The following is a 23,396-nucleotide window of genomic DNA, read 5'->3' as shown; positions in this document are numbered from 1 at the left end:
CTCTTTCCCTGAAAAAAAAACATCAACCTGGGTACTGGTTTTAATAATAACGAGCAAGACCAGCAATAATGGATCTCAAGAAATACATTGCCGGCCGTGAAGGTCCTAAAGTTATAATATAGTAATAAAAACTTAAAGAAACCAGTATCTTGACATCCAATCCTATACCTACTTATCTAGCAACATTATTGTCCACAGTAATAGAATCCGGCGACGAGCCAGCAGTGTGTACCAGTCGACGAACGCTGGTGATAGCGAACCACCAGAGCACCGCAGACGTTCCGCTGCTGATGTCTACGTGGAACCCTCGACCCGGGGTGCTCTCCAACCTCATGTGGATCATGGACAGAGTTTTTAAATTCACTAACTTCGGCATCGTCAGCGTCTTGCACAAGGACTTCTTTATACAAGCGGTAAGTCTTTAAATCTACTAAATATCATTATAGATAGATGTAATTTAATTTTAACTTACTTCCTATAGTATTTTCTTTGATCAACGCACTAATGTTACACATTTAAATAAAACACTTTGTTAAGGATTAAAACGCGTGTTTTAACATTAGATTTGGTGTATAATTTACATTTTCATTATTATTTTAGTTAACCTGACGTTTCGAGACCTTTCCAGATTACGTTTTCAGGGGGATTGTACTGTACAGTACTCAAAGAGTCTAAAACTGAAAAAGATCGTGACTGATCTTATCTATTTAAGCCGTAGAACTGGTGTTTTGAACTAAACAGTAGTATTTTTTTTGTATTTTGTAACAGATTTTAACTCGCTTTTATTAGCTTGGTATATATGTTTGTTTGTATCTTTGAACGTGATTTTGGACCCCTTCCAAAGTTATTTTGAATCTGCATGCTCATCAAAACAGCCTATCCCATTATACTTCTCAGGATTAGCGATTTTTCAATATCCGATACCCGGTAATGTCTTTTTGCCGAAGGCTAACGCGCAAGGCTTTTTTTTTATTTACATTAGATGATACGGTACTGTTTTACGCAAGTACACGTATGAAATAAATTTTTCATTTCTCGTACTCGGAAAGTTATGTTGTTTTGATCTGATTATTGGGTGGAAAATACTGCTTTCCTCCATGGAGATGGAAAAACTCATACAAATTACTACCCACCTAAGGGCCGGAATGAATTTTAAAAAGCGAACTGCTGTCAGCTGTGTTGTTTTATGTAAAAAAAAAAACAAAAAAAAAACTGCGGCCATGTGACTTTCTAAACAGCCAGTGTGAACTTAGCGCAAACTTCTTTGAGCGGAATAAGCTGCAACAATTAAGCGGTGAGTTCCATATTTCAAATAGACTTTAAGTCTACATAAATTGTCCTAATTTGACAATTAATTTTAAATAGGCACTACTAATATTATTATATATTATCAATAAATAGTTTAGATAAACAACTAGTTTTATTTCCTCATATTCGACATGAAAAGAAGAGTGTTTCACACGAGTAAAATAATCAATTCCTACTCGGACTATAGCCTCCTAAATACCTCGGGAATTGATTCTTTCGACCCTCGGTTAACAATCTACTGTTCCAGAGATGGAGCCCGAGGAACGGTTATCGAATTTGCCACATAAGTTATCGACATCGAATATAATATTGAGTACTACAGTTTTTCTACAAATTATATCGATAATTAATAGTTGTGTACAATTGCTGCGCCCGCTCATTGTATGAATTGTCATATGTGATGAAATGTCATTGACTGACTTATTTGTATTGCGAATATATAGGTATTTCTAAGTCAAAAAATATATGTGCCGGATAAGTATTCACCAACATATCACATACTAAAATCATCAGTAGAAGATAGTTCAGAAGTTTTCGCGGTAAAATCGAGGGGATAAATCGTATCTCCATATTTTAAGTATACATTTGTTAATAAATTGTACAAAACTTTAAAGTAACCAATGAGGAAATATATAATAATGTAAAATAGTTATTGTCATTGTGTTTCAATTTCAATGCATCCGCCATATTGAAATTATTTAAGTGAATTACGTGTACTAATTGAAATATCGTTATCAATTAGCTGATGATCGAGTGGCGACGTGTTTTAACTACGTTAATTATACGTAAATGTTTATCGTTAATTTTACTTGATTGAGGTCAATATTTTCCGAATATATAATTACATTAATATTTTGTAACGAGGAATGTATTATTGTAGCTACTACGTAATAAATATTCTAGGAATACATTTTGCGTTTGGCTATTTATATGTATCTTCTAACTTATCGAGTTATCGTACATGTATAAAATGGATGTTCGTATAAATTATGTTATCGCTTCACTCGAACACCCTTCAACCTACCTTGAAAATGAACATACTATGAAAATACCAGTGGGAGGCTCCTTTGCACAGGAAGCCGGCTAGATTATGGGTACCACAACGGTGCCCATTTCTGCCGTGAAGCAGTAATGTGTAAACATTATTGTGTTTCGGTCTGAAGGGCGCCGTAGCTAGTGAAATTACTGGGCAAACGAGACTTAACATCTTATGTCTCAAGGTGACGAGCGCAATTGTAGTGCCGCTCAGATTTTTTGGGTTTTTCAAGAATCCTGAGCGGCACTGCATTGTAATGGGTAGGGCGTATCAATTACCATCAGCTGAACGTCCTGCTTGTCTCGTCCCTTATTTTTATACAATAAAAAAAATATGAAAATGGTTTTTTGTTTTATTATTTTTGTGGCATCTAAAGATACAGGGCCCCCACAGGTGGTGCTGAAGCATACCAACTTCTAAATCAATGAACCGATCCTAAAGTAATTTGGTATTCTGCTGTATTTTAACACGGATAATATTTGTGCTGTTTTTTTATCTGATAGAACGACCCCAGCCGGGTTCAAGTTGTATAACAAAAAAAATAAAACAATTTTCTACTCGCGGATATGATAATAGTATATTACGCACGTAGGGAGAAAAGTGGGTTATTCTCACCCGCGGAATATTGACAATCGTGGGTGGCAATGTCCTACTTATCTCACGTGGTGCGATACGATTTTTTTTCCCCACTTGGATAAAAAACGCCCGCTTTTCGCTCACTAAAAGCGAGCATTTCATCGAGGTGGGAAAAACCATGTTATTACAAATAGTCGTGTGCTTATGTACTTTGAATACCTACTACTGTATTCTTATTCTTTTTTTTATTGTAAAAACCAACAAGGTACCTAATAATATATTAAACGGAACTCGCACATTTCGGTTTTTTTTTTTTATAATGCACGCGGAACGTATGTCATGTCAAATCCAAGCATTCAATGTAGAAATTGTTTCGTAGTCGCCACACCCTCGGCGGAACGGTTAGCTCTCTTCAATAATTAAGTGACAAAATGTAAATTTTAATACCCTTGATACCCGTTTAGCGGCTTGCCTTTGAAGAGAGGCGGAAAATACTGGCACCCTACATGTTTCAGTGAGAAGGTATGTTGGAAATAATTTATTTCTCATAACTCGCCTTAGCTTTAATTTTTACTTTGAGCATTTAGCTTTAAGATTACTTGTACTGTTTTAGCCATAATATGTTCATTTGAAACGTACTAATCTAATTAGTAATGAACTGGTACCCTATAAATTGGAAACGAAATCAAGGCTAATAAGAGATGGAGATTTAGAGATAGAAACAGAAGGACAGATGTAGACAAGAATTGCAGGAGATGAGAATGAGTAGAAATTAATGGAGGTTACTTTCTACTCATTCTCACTTTTACCGCTAAAGGCGGACCGTATACTGAAAATAATGTCTTATAATACTAACAAAATTCTTTTGCCGCATTCTTCGTTTGCTCGCACCTTTCCTGTTTCTCCATTCTGTGTTTCTCATGTGCATATAAATAAAGGATACACCACAATTTGGATATGTGTCGTTCCACCAAAGTGCGTGTGGCTTTCAAGGAAGTCCCTCCTCCGTACAACCAACCTATGAATTGTGCTTTGCAATGAAGTTCGTAGCGCGCTCCGAACCAAAGTACATGGCCCGTGATTCCTATGGTATTATCCAAATGATTTAAGTTTTCTTTAGTGTAAATTTCCCCAATATTTGTTTTTAAACAATTCGACACGTGTTTCGCCTCTACACGAGGCATCCTAAGGACGTGTTGAGTCGTCAAAATCTGGCACGAGACTCAGATTAACACTAAAGAAAATCAAATCATTTGGATAATTATGGATTTCCGCAAAGTAACGCCTACCTCAATAAAAATTTCCTATGGTATTGTTAGAGAGTGTGTTCGGCGCTGCTCACTTACTGTTAGGTAACACGTAACCTACTTAGGGTAGGTTATCACTTATTCCGATTGGACTTGCCTGTTATTAAGAACTTTATCAGATATATTGACCCCGGCCGGTTCCGAACTCCTAAACATATATTGCATAACCTATAACATAACAGCAACATTCGCAACTATCTGGAGACAAGTCTGACTTACAGCTGTTGACTTTTTGTCCCTTACAAGTTTTAGTAAAAATTACAAGTTGAAGTTGTTAAAGTTCAAGAAAATAAATAATTATATGTATACACCCAATATTCCATTACTCTGTGATCGACATTACTCACCCAAGTCATTCACCTCACCGGATGTGTCGCCACGATAAGAAATATTGATGTTCTATTATCAAAATAAAGCGGATGTGACGATGCGAGGCTATAAAGCTGTTCAATTATAAACTCTAACATTCGCTGTTGAAGGTTTATTTATAGATTGGTAGTTACCAGGTAATTTTACTACGCACTAAGTAGCAATGTTCTCACATAACCGGTAAGAAATAGGTGCTTTATTATAATTAAGCCAGAAATATTACATAATGATAGGCAATAGAAATGATTTTGTTGTGTCAGAGAAATACAGTTTTAACGATGCTATTATTTAGATGGGACATCCTATTCCTCCAACATCCAATTAAAGCAGTTAATATGTAACAGAACTAATCATATTGTGATTTACTTTAATCTCGTACTTCATTCACTGACTTGCGTGTTGATGATGTTCCTAATAGTTTATCATGAATTATTTCGAATGATAGGGAGACATACTTACCAGTGGAAGACTCCTTTACACAGGATGCCGGCTGGATTATGGGTACCATAACGGCTCATGTTTCTGCCGTGAAGCAGTAATGTGTAACATTACTGTGTTTCGGTCTGAACAGCGCCGTAGGTAGTGAAATTACTGCGCAAATGAGACTTAAAATCTTATATCTCAAGTTGACGAATGAAGTTGTGGCACCGCCCAGAATTTTTGGAAATTAAGGGACGAGACGACCAGGACGTTCAGCTGATGGTGATTGATACGCCCTGCCCATTACAATGCAGTGCCTTTCACGATTTTTGCAAAACCTCAAAATTCTGAGCGGCACTGCAACTGCGCTCGTCACCTTGAGACATAAGATGTCAAGTCTCAATTGTCCATTAATTTTTACTAGCTACGGGGCCCATCAGATTGAAACACAGTAATGCTTACATATTACTGCTTCACGGCAGAAATAGGCGCCGTTGTGGTACCCATAATCTAGCCGGCATCCTGTGCAAAGGAGCCTCCCAATGGTGGTCCCTCGTTTCATGACGACTTTAGATACCCGTAAAATCAAGATACAATCATTACGGATTTTTTACAATATCTGTTTTAAAACAAGGTTTCCAACCGTATAATCCATTCATATGTCAGTTACTATGCCCCTTATGGCAGCAAATATACAGGCATAAATGTAACAACGCCCCTCCGTTTCGCATCGAGGTTTTAAAAACATTGTATTTTGACGATGCTGTAAACAAATTTACGAGCTTTTCGTCTCTTTTACGCGCGCAACAAAACGTTACAGTTTTATAAACGTAGTAATGAACGTACATGAGAGAATATTATTGCTTTTATTGTAGAAGACGACATACGATAAGAACATCTGCTTCCTTGCGATACAAGGATAGAAATAAACCTACGGAAGTGTTACTGGTCGTCGAAGATGGACTTCTCTATAAGGTCTAAATTCGCTTTCCTCTGATATTTTTTTAATGAAAATAAGGGACGAGCCGACCAGGACGTTCAGCTGATGGTAATTGATACGCCCTACCCATAACAATGCAGTGCCAATCAAGATTCTTGAAAAACCCAAAAATTCTGAGCGGCACTACAATTGCGCTCGTCACCGTGAGACATAAGATTACAAGTCTCATTTGCCAGTAATTTTACTAGCTACGGCGCCCTTCAGACCGAAAGACAGTAATGTTTACGCATTACTGCTTCACGGCAGAAATATGTTACCCATATGCGCCGTTGTGTTACCCATAATCTAGCCAGCTTCCTGTTCAAAGGAGCCTCCCACTGGTGAATATTTACTCCATTTTCTGCTTTTGATATTTCGCTGATATTTTTTTTCAATTCACCTATTTGGAATTTGAGCTTGATATCTGTATGAATGTGACACATAATTGTTTTCAATATTATACGTGTTTGGAACTCAAGTTTGACACATTGATTGAAATTCTGGTTGAGGATCAATTTACTTATGACATTAAATCTGGATTTTCAAAATATAATCTTAACTAGTAATTGGATACAGAACAGATAGTTCCATAGTGTTTTAGTGCCCAATTTCGATAGAAACTTACAATTTTTTTTTGATATTTAAAATGCTCGACACTTTCGAGTTTTATTTGAATTTTTGGATATCACGAATTGTACTGAAACTTCGTGAAATGAGTATTGTACATATTACTTCTATCTGACCCAAAGTGATACAAAGTGATTAAAAAAACCAAATAATTACAATTTTTAGGGTACAAAAATTGATGACGACCGATTTTCAGACCTACCTAAATATATCGTGCATAAAATTTATCGTACTACAATGATCATTATATTCGACTGCCATCTTGCAACCCTCTTACGGATCTGTGGATGGAACAGAATAATATAAAAATCAATATTAAAAATCATAGAAGAGTGAAAATTTGAAGTTGAATGTATTTTTCAATGCTGAATCATAATAAATAAAAAAAACATTGCGTGCGTACAAAGTACACATGTCAGAAGTGAAACCTGCATGGTGCATGAACCTCTAAACTGCATATGAATTCCTGGTACGTGTTGCTAGGATGACACATGATTTCAACCACTATGAAAGACTTTCCTACCACCACTAATATATATATAATAGCTAGTGGATCCAACACACGTTTTTCTGTACAGACGTCTTAAATTTGATAAATCGGTCCAGCCGTTTAGGAGGTAGTTCAATTGTGAATTTAAACCATCCTCGAATCCCCTTGAACTCACATAAAAAATTTCATCAATATCGGTCCAGCCGTCTAGGAGGAGTTCAGTGACATACACACGCACACAAGAAATATATATATATATATATATATATATATAAATATATAAAGATACGTTCTCCTGGTGTCTATGTAGTAATACGTCGTGCGCTTGGAGTCAGAATATATTAAGGTATACTCGCGGCATACTTAAGAAAATCTCTTTTTTAACTATGATCGCCTGGTAACGAAACATTGTATTATGCTTCCTATCTCATTATCTCCCATGTTAAATATTATGAATTGATGTGACTGCTCTTTGTAATGTCGATTTTTCGTTTCATCGACTTTCAAATCACAACGATGATAAAGAAGTTTTCACTTCAATAGTATGCATATTTCTGTCTCATTCTTCGCCGGCTTCATCCTACACATTTTTGTATTTGTGTCTCTTACCTATTGTTTTTTCCGTTGCATCCGGTTTGAAATCACAACGATTCTAAAGAAGTTTCTTTTCAATAAAAATAATTATCAAATGAAATAATATTACCGCGTCGGTATCCCTTATTATATAGGGGCATGAAACATAGATGTTGGCCGATACTCAGACCTACCCGATATGCACACAAAATTTCATACAAATCGGTTCAGCCGTTTCGGAGGAGTTTGGTAACAAACACGAGAATTTTATATATTCGAAGGTTTACCTTTGTTCATTGTTATTTATATAAAACACGAAGGCTCGCGTCGCACATTTTCTTGCTGCAGTAAGCCGCCCTGCGTTTATCGATATAAAAACATTTAAAAACTAGGTTAGCAGCCGAGGTGGAATCATTTGAGTTATGAGTCACGGAGCCGTGACCCGGCAGGAAAGTTTCAACAATGGTTCAGTGAGGCGTTGGCTACTCGCCAGTCGACGGTGATGCCGAGCTAACTTTTACCTTTACTAACAAACGTTTGTAATGCAGTCGTAGACGGCTTACGGGGAGGTTCAACTTTCTGTGTTAATTGTACTTCTAAATGGTTTGAGTTCTGTTTGCAGACTTCCTTTTGATGTTGATATCCTATTGTTGTACTTTGATACATCGGTATTTAAGAGTTTTTTTGATTGCTAGCTGACACCCCGCGACTTCATCCGCGTAACTAAGCAAGCGGCATTTCATAAATTTAAAAAATAATAGAACGCTTGTAAAATATGCTGTCGCGACACTTTTTGTAAATAATGATGTGTTTTCACAGCGCACGCGATGTAAAGAATATTTTAGGTATTTTTTAACACCTTCCATTTTTGGAATTTTAGTAAGGACCCCTAATTTGTTTTTGAAAATACAATATAGATATGTAACCCGGGAATAGTGTAGCTTCCAAATAGAATTGTTCAAATCGGTTCAATAGTTTCGGAGCCTATTCAATGCAAAAAAGCAATTAGTCTGTCCTCTTTATATTATTATTTCATATTATATAGTTTAGTTATAATATTAGTATAGATTACGAGCCTACGATTTACTTTTTACTTTGCTTACGTAGATTCAGATGTGCTACTTCTATTGTTGGTATACTAATTAGTGGAATTGGAATGAAAAACACTTGATATTAGAGGGTGTTTGACGCACTACATCATTCAGATCGGTTTAGCTGTTTCTGATATAAACGTGCTTATAAATAATTGTTGAACACATTCTATTAATACTATTTAATATTAAATACGTATGACTAATAATAGTTGATTATTATTTATTTCACTTATAAGTTATATTAAGCACAGAAGCACGAGATACATACAATTGGCTGAACTGTCACTGGACCGATTGGCATCGAATTATACATTGCTGATTGATTATAACTTAGCTCATCGGCTACAAATTTAGGATTCAGGAATATTATATGCTGCAAAAACTGTATGTAACAGTGCGCAAATTCTCAGACAACAATTTTGGTACATAAGTACAACTTCTTTCAACAAATCTTTTGAAAAAGTATTTAATGTATCAACACGTTACTTTTGTTAAGTATATACATAGATAATATTGTAGTAAGTTTCTCTGAAACTTAATAAAAATCACACGACTGAACGTGTCAAAATAGCAATAGTTTCATCTCATTGCAATGAAAGATTTATAAGTACCCTCCTTTTTCACATTCTTAATAATACTTATCTAAAGGCGTACAAAGGGTTATAATTATTTTGAAAAAATTGTTGTTTCAAATACACGTGTAATAAATATCCATTAACTACAGTCTCTTGCTAGACTACGAAACTACCGCCTCTTCGACAACATCGTCTCGCCTCCTTTGTTTTTGTCCATTTCCCGCCTGTTTGCCATCCTGATGATACCATTGTACTTCTGTGTTCGGGCGAGGTATTAGTCTGCGGTGCATCGACACTGTGTCTAATAAATCTACTACACACCCCTAAAGTCTCAGGCACAGCATCGAACGTGTCCTCTCTAGATTATAAATTGCAAGTTTTGTTATAAATCTTTTTGTGTTTTGCACTTTGAATCAAAATTATACTCGATTAAGGTAAATAAAGATTCAGTTTAATTTATGATCATTGCGTAATCAGCCTTACAGATACCCAAAATTAATATAGGATTGTGGCGAAAAATTTGATAGACTCTGTTAATTGACATGATTATCTAATCAATGTAGCTGTTCATCCTTTCAGCACCCAATAGATATCTTACATAAGATTTGAAAGTTTATGTTAACCGGACACCGGAAGAGGTGCCTCAATGCGTAATCCACGACAGAGTGTATTACTGACTGTCATTGTCTTCATAACTGCGTATAAAAGAGATAATAGTACACTTGATCGTGGATTACATTCGAGACGCCTTCTGGAAGGACCTTGAAAAGCTCAGCTCAGAATAGCGAAATAGCTAATTATTTTATTTTATTTATTATTTATTACAGATTTGACAACAATAACTAAAATTAATGGTTCCACAAAACCATTGTAATAGTTTGTCTGTGGGATCAGAGGAATCTTAAAAATTGTTACTAATATTGTCTAACCTTACTAACGACTATTATTATTTAAATGTTAATATAATAGAATGTGTCTAGATCGTCAATATAATATTATATCTATCTTATCGTATCTTATATCTATCTGCTGGCAAACTATTTTGTATATTATATGGGATTCTCCTTTTTAATGTTTTATCTCCGAACAATTCTTAACTGTAGATACATCAGATTTACCATCAGATGTAGACCTTGTCTGGTGAGCATGACACAGGGGCGTGCATTGGTTTTCCAGCGCGGTAGGCACTGGAAGCCTAACAGTCGTAGTTGCGCTTAACATTTAAAAATTAAGTTCCTGTTATAAAGATAAATATAAGTTCACTTACCAACATTTTTCTGCCGTTTTATTCAGGTTGTAAGTAATGTTTTGTGAATTTGCTTGTTGCTTCCTAGTTATAAGATAAAATATCCATTGGCACCTGGAGGCGAACGACCATTTCGCCACTACAGATATCTCAAAAATGCATGAATACTATACATGACTCATAAAGAGTCAGATACACATATCATTTGAGCGATAGCCGCAGTGGCCTTAAGAAAAGCCGTTGTTACTTGTTTCATTTTACTTCACATCACTCACGAATACCGGGTATTATTTACGAATAATAACACATATTTAATGCAAAAAGATACGTACCTAATTTCTGTAAACAAACCGTATTTTCGCCACAATCGCGACACTGGAATTTCTCCATCATATTTTAATTCCTTACTAGTTACCTATTTTAAACACAAAACACACAGCAACTTCTTTTTTTTTCCCAATATAAACACTAATTAACAATAAACAAATCAACACAAAACAAATAACTAATGTAATTAGCTTAATAGTTCACGCCCGTGATATAAAGTTCAAGAAAACACAACAACTAAAAACATGGCGCTGTCATTGTTGATATTGAATAATATAATTTTATTTCCGGAAATGTTATATTTTATATCTCACAATCAAGAATCACGTCATGTGCGATGTCAACACTCTTATTGAAGCGCAATAAGGTTTTAACTCGGACACTAAGAGAACGAGACAAGTCATAATAATTACTCATAAATCATAACGTAGGTATAATTTCTTTCGTTGGTTTAATTCGTGACAGCTGCGGTTGTCATTTTGAAGTGTCATAAGCTTGCTTACCCCGGATGTGTTAAAGATGTCAAATTGCGATGGTCATATTTAAGAACGGTACATAGTAATTGTATATTTTTTGCTGTGGTCGTATAACCTTGACAAATAAATTTTGTTATAGAAATTGAACGTATTCTACTAGGCTCGAGTAAGCTATATCGGAACTGCTTACTGTGAGTATTTAGTATATCGCGAAACGAAAAACTTACGGTTTGGGTGTTCAATAGAAGTTCGATTATAGAATAAAAGAACTAAATTTATCTGAATTAACTTGGAATCTAGTGTAGGTATATTATTTGGACTCTAAATATGGTAGGTAGCCTATTGGCATATATGGAATGCATGCCCCTGGCATGACATACCAGGGTCGGACTACGCTCAATGCCTTTAATTAACCTGTTACCTATATCCTTAATAAAACCGCAACACAGCAATACAAATATACGGCTGTATTATGGCAGCATAAAACTAGATGGGTAACCACAGCAGCGGCATTTCCTGCCGTGACGAAGTAGTGTGCAAGCATCCTTATGTCTCGGTTTAAAGGGGTCCTTAGCTAGTGAAACAGCTGGGCTAATAAGATTTAACATCTTATAGGAGGGATGAGCGCAATTGCGATGCCGATAAATTATTTAAAAATTGCTATGAAATGTAATGTTAACGTCTTACAGTCTCGTCACTTTTGATCATACATAAATATAATTTTTATTACTTAAGGTCCTACGTGAGGCGAAGGGCATCCACAGTGCTCAGCCATCCTGAACGGTTTCGTGTTTCATGTTTCATTTCTCTACAGAACTTCGCAAATAGATTGTGCAATGGTTGTTTATCGTCAGGTTTGCTTAGAGCAGCCACGCTTATTATTATCTTGGGGATTTCAATGGCTTGCAGTATATGAACAGAATCCTTTCAGATTTCAGGCCCAAATAGTTTCATTTTCGGCGTTAACTTTCTGTTTTATCGGCGCCTCATTGAACCGTTTCCAGAGATCTATTTTCTTGGACCAGTAAAGTTGTTCAAAATAACCGTATTTGGGAACGGAAAAAGACCAGATCTTGCTTGTATCGATGACGTCTCGCATTGGTTTCATTTCAATGCATCGCATTACATATCAAGTATAAATAATAAATTAGAACAGAGTTTATAAATGTAAGGTTTCTGTCGGAAATGTTCACTAGTTGTAGGTCATATGTATTGTGTGGCTTGGTGCCAAGTGTTTAGTGATTCCGCTTGTTATGAACTGTAATACATAGTTTTTATCTGTAGTTTTTATGATACTTTGCGCCAGTTACTTACTAATAATGATAGTTACAGTGAGTTGTATCCTCGAGGAGAAATGTCCAGAACATACCAGCTGAACTCGTTTAATATATAATTTTACTCGTAGGTACATTTTAAGTATATTTTGGTTGAAAATTACAATTATAATGTGCAAATGATCATTTAGGTCCTTAGGTCAAGAGGTCCTTAATGAAGTAAAAATATAATAATGAATATTAATTCATCATCATCCCCCAAAGATCGCCATGACGATCCTTCCTGCGCTGCCCTCATCCAACCTATTCCGGCGATATTGACCAGATCATCGGTCCATCTTGGGGGGGGGCTACCAACACTACGTCTTCCGGTACGTGGTCGCCATTCGATGCCTTTACTGCCCCAACGGCCATCTGTTCGTCGAGCTGTGTGCCCTGCCCACTGCCACTTAGATTCGCAACCATCTGAGCTATGTCGGTAACTTTGGTTCCCCTACGGATCTCCTAATTTCTAGTTCGATCTCGCAGGGAAACTCCGAGATTAGAAAGAAGAAAGAAAGAAAGTATTTAAATAGTAATAGATTTAATATTGGAGAGTTCCTGTGGAGTGCAGGAAATGGGTCACCGACTCAGGATTATCTGTGACACGGCCGTGGCTATGAAACAGCACTGATTTTCAGCGGTGCCCGCGGTGAGATACAGCATACACATAGCACTCCCCATTGCCCGCTGAGCGATAATTATTATATATAATATTATTATTGTTTTATAATGATAAACAATATATATATATATAATTTATTTAACCTTTCCTTTACAAAGATAAAAATTTATATTGCGAAATCTCAGATATTCAATTCAAAGCTTCATAGATAATCCCACGGAAGGTCGCTCGAGTTGCGTAATGTATGCAGATGACATGAATTTATATTTATATAATTTATGATACAGTACTTGCTCTAGTTACATTTATATTATTTCCACGTAATATTCCCCTCTTTATAGACGTAATACGCCGACATTCTCACGAAAGTGGCGGGTTTAGTGTAATAAATATGTCCGTATGACGTATACAATAAGGTCGAAAATTGATGAATTATTAACGCTCCTGAATAAAATATTTCGATAAAACGCGCTTCTGTGGAAATAGAAACGGACTGTGCCCTCTTGCATTTGTTAGTGACGGCTGATGGGGTCTATTCTTAAAGTGATAGACTATAACATAGTACTTAATAATAAGTATTAACAATTGTTAATACTTATTACCAAATTTGGTATTCTCTTTAAAACTTGAGTCATAGCAATATTGATAGTTTGACTCAGATTAAAAACAATATTATGCTGTCTATATCTTATATCTTTAAATGAGCAATACTTGTATATATATTCTGAATCTCGGAAACGGCTCCAACAATTTTAATGAAATTTATTATAGAAATAAATAGATTTAGCTATGTTTTAATTTTAAACATACTACTATATACATACTACTAATGATCCGTAAGTATAGATGTCGTCAGAAGTGTGTGTCGTGAATTAGGGAATCAAAGACCAAAATGAACTAGGCGCCAAGTGGACAGATTGATGTACTATTAGTGTCAAGTGTCAACGTGTCAAGTGTTTCTCGCCGCTCCCGCAGTCCCGCCGTGTCCACGTTTCATGCAATTGTATCGAAATATCGGCATCAAATATTTAAAATATATATCGTGAGTACCCGTCATAATAATTACAATTTTAAATAATAACGAAACAATATTTATTTTATTTTGTTTTTGAAACGTTTATTTATTTTCGTAGTACATATAGTGAAGTGAATCTAAAGGTACATTCAAGTTAACACCTTTTTCGTCCCCGTCGAAAAAATAAATTGCTTCTCCACCCCTTTGATCGAATTCGTTCTAAGCCTCTGTTGGTTTTGGGCTCGAGGTCATACTCGTGACAGGTTTATATGAAAAACTTCTCGCAGGTCCCTTATCCGACCTATCCCATTTTTACCAAATACCACAGGGACCATTGCTTTGATGTGTGGAAAATTTTTGTCGCATTCGGTAATATAGCTAAGTTACTTAATTTAACTCCTAAAACAATCATTTATTATATATTTATCGTGACCTGAGTTTCTCCTATATTTCAGTGTTGCTTCAATTATTTTGTTCATAAGAAGTTTATATTTATACTTAAATTTATGGACTCCTGGGATATCACTTCCAATGCTTTGAGCTAACCGTGCTCAAAAAGAGTTCTCCATATTGGTATGTTTGGACAACTCTCTGTTTGCAGAATCTACTTTACATTTGGTAACCTGCACAACACCAATAATTGTAATTAGGAAACTTATTTGAGATATCGCTTTCAAATCTAAACTATTATTAATTCTTTCAGTGATTTTATTTAATAAAATAATAATTTGGAATGTTTTCCACGATTATATAGCTTCATACAGATAACTGCGTCGAAATTAATCATCATTTCAAACGCAGCTGTAAGAGCGATGATCATAATACCTTCGCGTCTTCATTTTTAAACCTTAATTGTTGTGTGAGTGTGAATGTCACAATGTGAAAAAGGTCAGTATCGATGCTTAGAGAATAGACCCTGCTTATGTACTAGTAGTGTTCTATCGAACCGCAGAGGACTAAGAGGTTGGGATGGTTTTCGTAATACTTCTCGTGAAATGCCGTCCCTAATTTACCTTCGTAGGGTGCTCTTTAAATTTTATTTCCTTAAAAGGCATAAAAGGCATTTTTATTCTCAAAATTGATTCCTTTGGAATTCTTTTTGATGTCATTTCTAATATAATAGACACTACTACCGCTTCGGAAACAAGTGGCGCTCTGAGAGAGCAGAAGCGGCGCAAGAAGAAACTCTCCCAGCATTTATTTGCGCTTTTTGCTTACTAGCGTACCTGCTAGATTGTGTCATACAAAAATAAATTTTGACCATAGAAAGGGTGAGGATTGTGTTCATTAACTTTGGTCAATTTACGATCGGTAAATAGCCTCGTATAATGTAAGCAGTACTAACTTCGCTCTTTACATATGTGATACCCAAACGTAATGTATAAAATGCGGGCTCAAACACAATTTAATGTTATTCAAATTATATAACTGTGAAATGTTTGTTTTGAACTTTTTGATGTCTGATTGTGGCTTTGTTTGGTCTGTTGATTTTGATAACGGAAACCGGAAAGTCGAAATTATACTTGTGTTAGAATAATTACTGTTTGTGGTGTATGATCCGAGAATCCCTTTGAAATTCCAAACAAATTGAATTATTAAAACATATTTTAAAAACAAATGAAACGCAATAGTAATTGCAATTTTTTTTTTTTACGGAATAGGAGGACAAACGAGCGTACGGGTCACCTGTTGTTAAGTGGTCACCGCCGCCCATACTCTCTTGCAACACCAGAGGAATCACAGGAGCGTTGCTGGCCTTTAAGGAAGGTGTACGCGCTTTTTTTGAAGGTACCCATGTCGTATCGTCCCGGAAACACCGCACAAGGAAGTTCATTCCACAGCTTTGTAGTACGTGGAAGAAAGCTCCTTGTAAACCGCACTGTGGAGGACCGCCACACATCCAGATGGTGAGGATGATATCCTAACTTGTGGCGTGTCGTGCGAAGGTGGAATTCGACGGCAGGAATTAGGTAAAACAGCTGTTCGCAACACTCCGCGTGATAAATGCGGTAGAAGACACACAATGAAGCGACGTGTCTACGCAACGCCAAGTGATCCAGCCGTTCACAGAGTACTGGGTCCCCGACAATTCGCGCTGCTCTGCGTTGCACGCGGTCAAATGGATCGAGCTGATACTGGGGTGCGCCAGACCAGAGATGACAGCAATACTCCATGTGTGGCCGGACCTGCGCTTTGTACAGCGCTAGAATGTGGGCCGGCTTGAAGTATTGCCGTGCTCTATTAATGACGCCCAGTTTCTTTGAAGCCAATTTGGCTTTGCCCTCCAGATGGCCACGGAATTGGCAATCGCTCGAGATTTCGAGACCCAGTATTCCGATACTAGACGAGGCTTTTAGGGAAGTGTTGTCGAAGAGCGGTGATGCGACAAATGGGGTTTTTTTAGTGGTAAACGCGCAAACTTGAGTCTTCTGGGGGTTAAATTGGACAAGGTTCAATTTACCCCATTCCGTGACCTTCTCAAGAGAGGACTCGATAGAAGACACAAGTTTCTCCCGGCACTGGTCGACGATTTCCCGAGAGAGACGTGCATGGCCCGTGTATACGGCATCACCAGTGCTGTCATCTGCATAGCAATGAATGTTGGAGGTGTCCAACATATCATTGATATGCAGAAGAAACAGCGTAGGAGATAGCACACAGCCTTGGGGCACTCCAGCATTCACGGGCTTCGGGTTCGAGCAATGTCCGTCGACAACGACCTGTATGCTGCGCCCAGTGAGGAAGCTGGAGGTCCACTTGCACAAGCTCTCGGGAAGCCCAAATGATGGAAGTTTAGAGAGGAGCGCCTTATGCCATACACGATCAAAGGCCTTCGCTATATCCAGGCTAACTGCCAGGCCTTCCCCCTTGCTTTCAATAGCCGCAGCCCATCTATGTGTTAGGTATACCAGAAGATCACATGCCGACCGACCATGGCGAAACCCGTATTGTCGGTCGTTGATCAACTGGTGACCCTCTAGGTATACCAAGAGCTGACGGCTAATTATGCTCTCCATGATTTTGGAGAGCAGGGAGGTAAAAGCAATAGGCCTGTAGTTTGCCGGATCCGAACTGTCTCCTTTTTTTTGGATCGGATGGACAAGGGCTGACTTCCATGAGTCAGGGACTACGCCTTTGGAATAAGAGTGCCGGAATAAACGCGTTAGCACCGGCGTCAACTCAGGGGCACACGTTCTAAGCACGATTGGAGAAATGCCATCCGGCCCGCTCGACTTCCTGACGTCCAACGAAAACAGAGCTCGCCTAACAGTTTTCTGTCTGAACTGTACTTCAGGCATAGAGCTCTGACACCGCGGGATGGTCGGCGGTGTTTTTCCGTTGTCGTCAAGAGTCGAGTTGGAGGCGAAAAGAGCGCACAGGAGAACGGCTTTCTCTTTTGCCGTATGGGCCAGGGTGTCATTCCTCATGTGCAACGGCGGCATGGACGGCTGGCTGAAGTTACCAAGAGCAGCTTTCGACAACGACCAGAACTTGCGTGTTCCGGTCGGGTAACTGGAAAGCTGCTCGCCGATTTTGACGACGTGTTTTGACTTCGCACGGGCGATTTGCCGCTTAAACAATCTGGAAGCACGGTTGTATTTCCTCTTTAGAACTATGCAGTTCGGATCCTTTGTACCCAGCGCCGCAACCCAAGTTCGATACGCCTGTTTTTTGCAGTCAGATGCTGCTTTAACTGACGCATCGAACCAGGGCTGTGATCTGCCACCGATCAGTACTACAGAGCTTGTTATAAAAATATCCATGCCCTGTAGTATCACATCGGCTACTGCAACGGCGCAGGCACTAGGATCATCCGAAGGGAAACAAACCCTGCTCCAAGGGTAGGATGCAAAAAAGGAACGCATCCTATCCCAATCTGCTGACTTGTAGTGCCAAACGCGGCGGGTCGCTGGTGGTCTGCGACGTGGGCGTCGTATAGGCACTACACTCCTGACCAGGCAATGGTCGGACGTTCCGAGAGGGGCGTCGACAATGACCTGGTAACCATCGGGATGTGTAGTCAGCAGAAGATCTAATAAGGACGGCATGTGGCTATCCACATCCGGGAGCCGCGTTGGCGACTCAACCAATTGGGACAGATCGTACGCCAATGCAAAATTATGCACAGATCGCCCTGCGTAGTCTGTGGTACGTGATCCAAGCCATTCGGCATTGTGCCCGTTGAAATCACCCAAGACTACGATTTCAGCGGAGGGGATCTGTGCAAGTACGTCATCAATTGCCGCTTGAACGCAGCCCATGAGATGATCGGTTTCTGCGTTACCACTATGGGACCTGTAGACACACGCATAGATGCGGACGCGGTCCTCTAAATCTACGCGGAGCCAGAGAGTGGACAGGTCCCTACCCTCAAAATTGCCGAGACGGCGACAGCAGATATCCTCCCTAACACATAATACACTGCCACAGTATCTCTGGAACTTGCTGGAACGTGAAGTCCCCTCCCGTTCCCCTTTCACTCCCTCGCGCTCATCCTGTTGCGTCAGTACAGTTTTATTACCGTTAGGTACATGTCGTGATATTTTCGGGCTATCACAGCTTTGTTTTTGAAGTTTTCATTGTTACGTTTTGACGTTTGCTATCAATAGTTCTGTCGTTTCTGTTGTTATGTGTCGCTGTAATAGTTTTACCAGAAAAATAAAAGCTGTTCTTACCCAACCCAGATCTCTCATTGGTTTTTTATCATTATAATAATATTTGTTGGCGCCATATTTAATTTGCACATTTCGTAACGAACTTGTAACTGTCAGCGTCAACGTCAGTTGTTAAGTTCTCTTATTGCACTCCCCGCTTCGTCATCCCTCCTTCCGCACCCCGTGCTCTCTCCCCCTACTTCGCCACACACTTTCTCGTCGGTGGTACATGTCATCTCCGCGACCCGCGTATTCTCTTAATGTAATGCTCGTCAATGATAAGTGACCTAGAAGTACTAACGTAGAAGAAAGGATATATATGCAGGCCAATTTAATTCCCCCGGGGGCTGCAGAGGAGTACCAGCATTCACCAGGTCAGTTCCCTCCGTCCCTGAATATCTTTCCTCACCAGCACACCCATATTATAATAATAGTTATTCATTAATTCATATTACAACACCAATCAATTATACTGAAAAAATAAAACATTTATTTATTAATGATAATAATATCCTAGTGATGCTTGTTCTGCACACCGTACCAAAGCGATGATGTGACGTCATCGTCGTCAGGCCCAGGGATAATTTAACCAAGTAGTACATTGTTGTATACAATACCGTTTCACTTCTAAGATACTCGCCACCTTGAAGGTTGGGAAAATCTGGCGAATGAAGTCTTCCAATACAGCATGGCGCGAGAGATGTTTACAGCTACGGCCGGCGGCAAGGTAAAGGCGAGTCGTAGTCGTAGCGCAAATGTAGTGATTAACGCGGTTTTTTCGTACGACAAATATAGGGCACTATTATAGAGGTTTCCAGATGCAGACATTGCGATTTAATAACTTTATTTCTCAAAAAAATATTTTAATATGCAGTTGTAGAGAAAATATATTTCAATTTCTATATACCATTGGGAGGCACCTTTACACCGGATGCCGGCTAGATTATGGGTACCACAACGGTGCCTATTTCTGTCGTGAAGCAGTAATGTGTAAGCATTACTGTGGTTAGGTCTGAAGGGCGCCGTAGCTAGTGAAAGGAGCAAAGGAGCCTCCCACTGGAATGAGCTTAATGGGTGTATGTAACTTACCTTTCTCACGTTTTGTATATAATACAGTTGACGATGCTGTTGGTATATTTAGTATCACTTTGTTGAAAGTAATTATAAGTAAAATAAAAATAACTGTTAACCTGTACATATAATTTTTCTCAACGCTTATGATGTAAGATAGATAGAGCACAGAGCTCTACAAAGTTATTGAAAGAGAAACGTAGTAAAACGATCCTCGATACTTTCAACCGCGAATATCTCAAATGTTGTCTTCTCCAATCATCTGCCAGTTCGATTAGACAGCTGAATACACTCGTCTGGTGTTAGAAGCCATGGACGGATGATAACACTGACATCTGCCATATGAATAGTAAACTCCAACCGTACCTAAACCACATCAAAGTAGTTAAGTGCATGTGCGATAAAATGACGACAACTTATCGTATCAATGTCAGCCCTGACCCGACGTAGTAACGCAAAGCCGTACGAGTGAACACGGGCTGAGCGACAATCACTGACCTGTTTACTGGCGAACATTAACTACAATGTTTTCAAATAAAGTACATGTTATTTAATGTGGGCCATATTTATCGATGCAGCTAAAGTTTAATAGTTATTTATGCAACTGTTGTGTAATAAGGGGTATTAAAACACGAGGTTTATCACACGAGGTGAAGTCGAGCGTGATAATAGTATCACATGAGTGTTTTAATACCTAATTATCAACAGTTGCATACAAGACTTTACCTATACCCATAATATGAATCCTCTATAAAAGATTCTGAAACAGTTTGCTTACTGCTAACATTAAAAAAGTCAGTCCTAGTAACCATTACATCATCCAAACGAGTGTTGTAATGTTGTACTGAATTTCATTACAACACTCATTTGGATGATGTAATGGTTACCAGGATATTGGGTGTTTTAATGTTGGCAATAAGCTAACTGTTTTAGAATTTTTAATAGAGGATTTAAAGCATCGGCATAGATAATGGTTGTTGAAAATCGTCTTAGTAAATGTGTTAATGTTCTGCATTGGGAAACCCGTTTTTAAGTTAGGGTTTGCGGTTTTACTTACATACACATTTTACTTATAGTGTCAGCAATTGAAAAATTTTATTTAAAAAAAAATTCATAATAGAAGCTGCACAAGAAATTCTTTTCATTTTACAGATACAATGTGTTTTTAAAACGTTTGAGGTATGAAGTTTAAAAGTAATTGTTTTTATGAGCCTGGAAATGTTTATGTAATTTTGATAGTGTTTAAGGGAGTGGGCGGCAGTGATCACTTCTCTCAGCCTAGGCATCACTTTTATCGTCTTATCTTTTATATTTTATTATTATTAATATAATGAAATGTAAAGTATATTACCTTTACATGGTAAAATCGAGGTATAAAAAGCGAGACAGCTATTGATGTCAAACTGTAGATCCGAGCTTCAACAATAATGATGAAGTACTACAGTTTGCCATCAGTGGACAAGTAGGATTGCTTAATTCCAATCTAGAGTTTGAAACATTGGTTGAATCTAAATATACTGAAAGCGATATCTAGTTTCCTTAAAGTACCTGAAAATTTGAAACAACTCATGTCTTTCGATATTAGTAGAGTTTAGTAATAATCAAGTGATACAGCATATTATAACGGACAATATTTTCTTACCGACTCAAATTTGGCTTGAGTCGATAAAAGAGTGATTGTTGCAAGAATGTTAATGAGTTTATTTGCAAGGGAAAAGCTGCTACACAAAGTAATATCGAGATGTAAAGCAAATGCTTCTGATCGGTAGGTATAGACATTGAGTTGCCGAGCGCTTAATCACTCAACGAGGCCTAATTTCGCTGCGAGATTACGTCCCTTTGTAGATCTGATGGGATATCCAGTTTCGATTATCATTCCTGTTATTGGACGAACGCTATCAAAGATACGAATTTGATTTCGTATCTAGGTTCCAATTTGCATATTATGCAATACGTTGATGTACGTTTTATCGTATCGAAATACTATGTTTCATTTATAGTTTTACTAGCTTTTACTCGCGACTTCGTGCGCATGCAAAGTTTCCTTGGGCAGCATTTTCTATTTTTTTATATACACACTTTGAAAATTATCCACAAAGTGCTGTGGTTAATACATTTTTATAAGCTACCAACTATAGAACTTTCATCCCACTTTTCCATCCCCACACTGGTCTAAATTTTAAAAACGATAGAATAAATATTTATTTATTTCTTATCAAGTACCTAAATACAAATTTTCATGGTGTTACCTTCGATGATGGTGAACTTTCTTACAATTCGCAATAAAAGGTAGCCTATGTCCTTTCAAAAGCTCTTGTCTATCTCTGTAATAAATTTCATCAAAATCGGCTCAATGGTTTAGGCGTGAAAGCGCAACAAACAAACTTACATTCACATTTGTAATATTAGTAGGGATGTTATGACGCTACTAAAGTGGAAGCAATAAGATATATAAAATATCGATTTGCCATAAGCTCAATTAAGTTTTGGATTGAACAAAATCTCTATACTAATCTAAACTCTTCACTGTTATCAATTGTAATGGCTCTATTACAGAAAACGAAGTTTAGCAAATAGCTTTATATTCGTGGGTATAAGTTTACAGTTTCATTTTACACGTCACATGAATTTATACTTGACATCTGTTATCCCGAGAGACAGTGAGAAGCTATATCTCTCAGTCTAGCACGTTCCTAACACATCAATATTTTTCAGCATCTAACAGTTCAACTAAATACGAAATAACGGAGGTCCTGGGCCATGTTTAAAAAAATACGGGATGCACTTCAGGAGTGCCGTAATCCTCAAATTTTAATAAAAAATATATAGGTAGATTGCCTGCACAAATTTATAGAGCTAATATGCATGGAACTGATGTGGTAGGTTGAAGTACCTCAGGGCCGTGGCAAATGTAGTTTTATTTATAACAAACGATTGCCTACAAATTCGCCTGCATCTCATTTACCTGCCCGTCTCAGCTTTGAAACGGACTATTAAGAATTTCATGGTTTTAATTATTTTAAAGTGAATCTTTTAATACATCGCCTCAAATGTTTTCATTCTTCAGTCTATCACAGGTGTAACCATTACATTCATGTCAGGATGGCCGAGTGGTCTATTGCGTCAGATTTAAGCTTTGGTTCACAAAAGGGAGCGTAGGTTCGAACCTCACACCTGATAAAGGTAATTTTATTTCATTATATTTAGATTTTGTGAGTGGGTAATGTATAATCTAAGTTTGTTGTTTTTCCTTCGGATATTATTTTATAAAAAAAGTTTCATTTTCGTCGTGGTTTCATAAAATCACACAATTG

At 37.7% G+C, this 23,396-nt stretch overlaps 1 protein-coding gene across 1 annotated transcript in view; it reads left to right on the top strand.

Moving 5' to 3' along the window:
* The window catches only part of LOC126966732 (acyl-CoA:lysophosphatidylglycerol acyltransferase 1-like), a 453,894-nt gene that overhangs the window by 207,515 nt on the left and 222,983 nt on the right, over positions 1-23,396 (top strand). Inside the window, exon 2 of the mRNA XM_050810997.1 lies at positions 199-413. Within this exon, the coding sequence (XP_050666954.1) occupies positions 199-413 (215 nt within the window). The remainder of the gene's footprint in view (positions 1-198; positions 414-23,396) is intronic.

The sequence above is a fragment of the Leptidea sinapis genome, chromosome 11, assembly GCF_905404315.1.
Source record: "Leptidea sinapis chromosome 11, ilLepSina1.1, whole genome shotgun sequence".
Classification (NCBI taxonomy): Eukaryota; Metazoa; Arthropoda; class Insecta; order Lepidoptera; family Pieridae; genus Leptidea; species Leptidea sinapis.
Note: the sequence above shows the minus strand (reverse complement) of the source record. Positions and strands in the feature narration are given on the sequence as shown.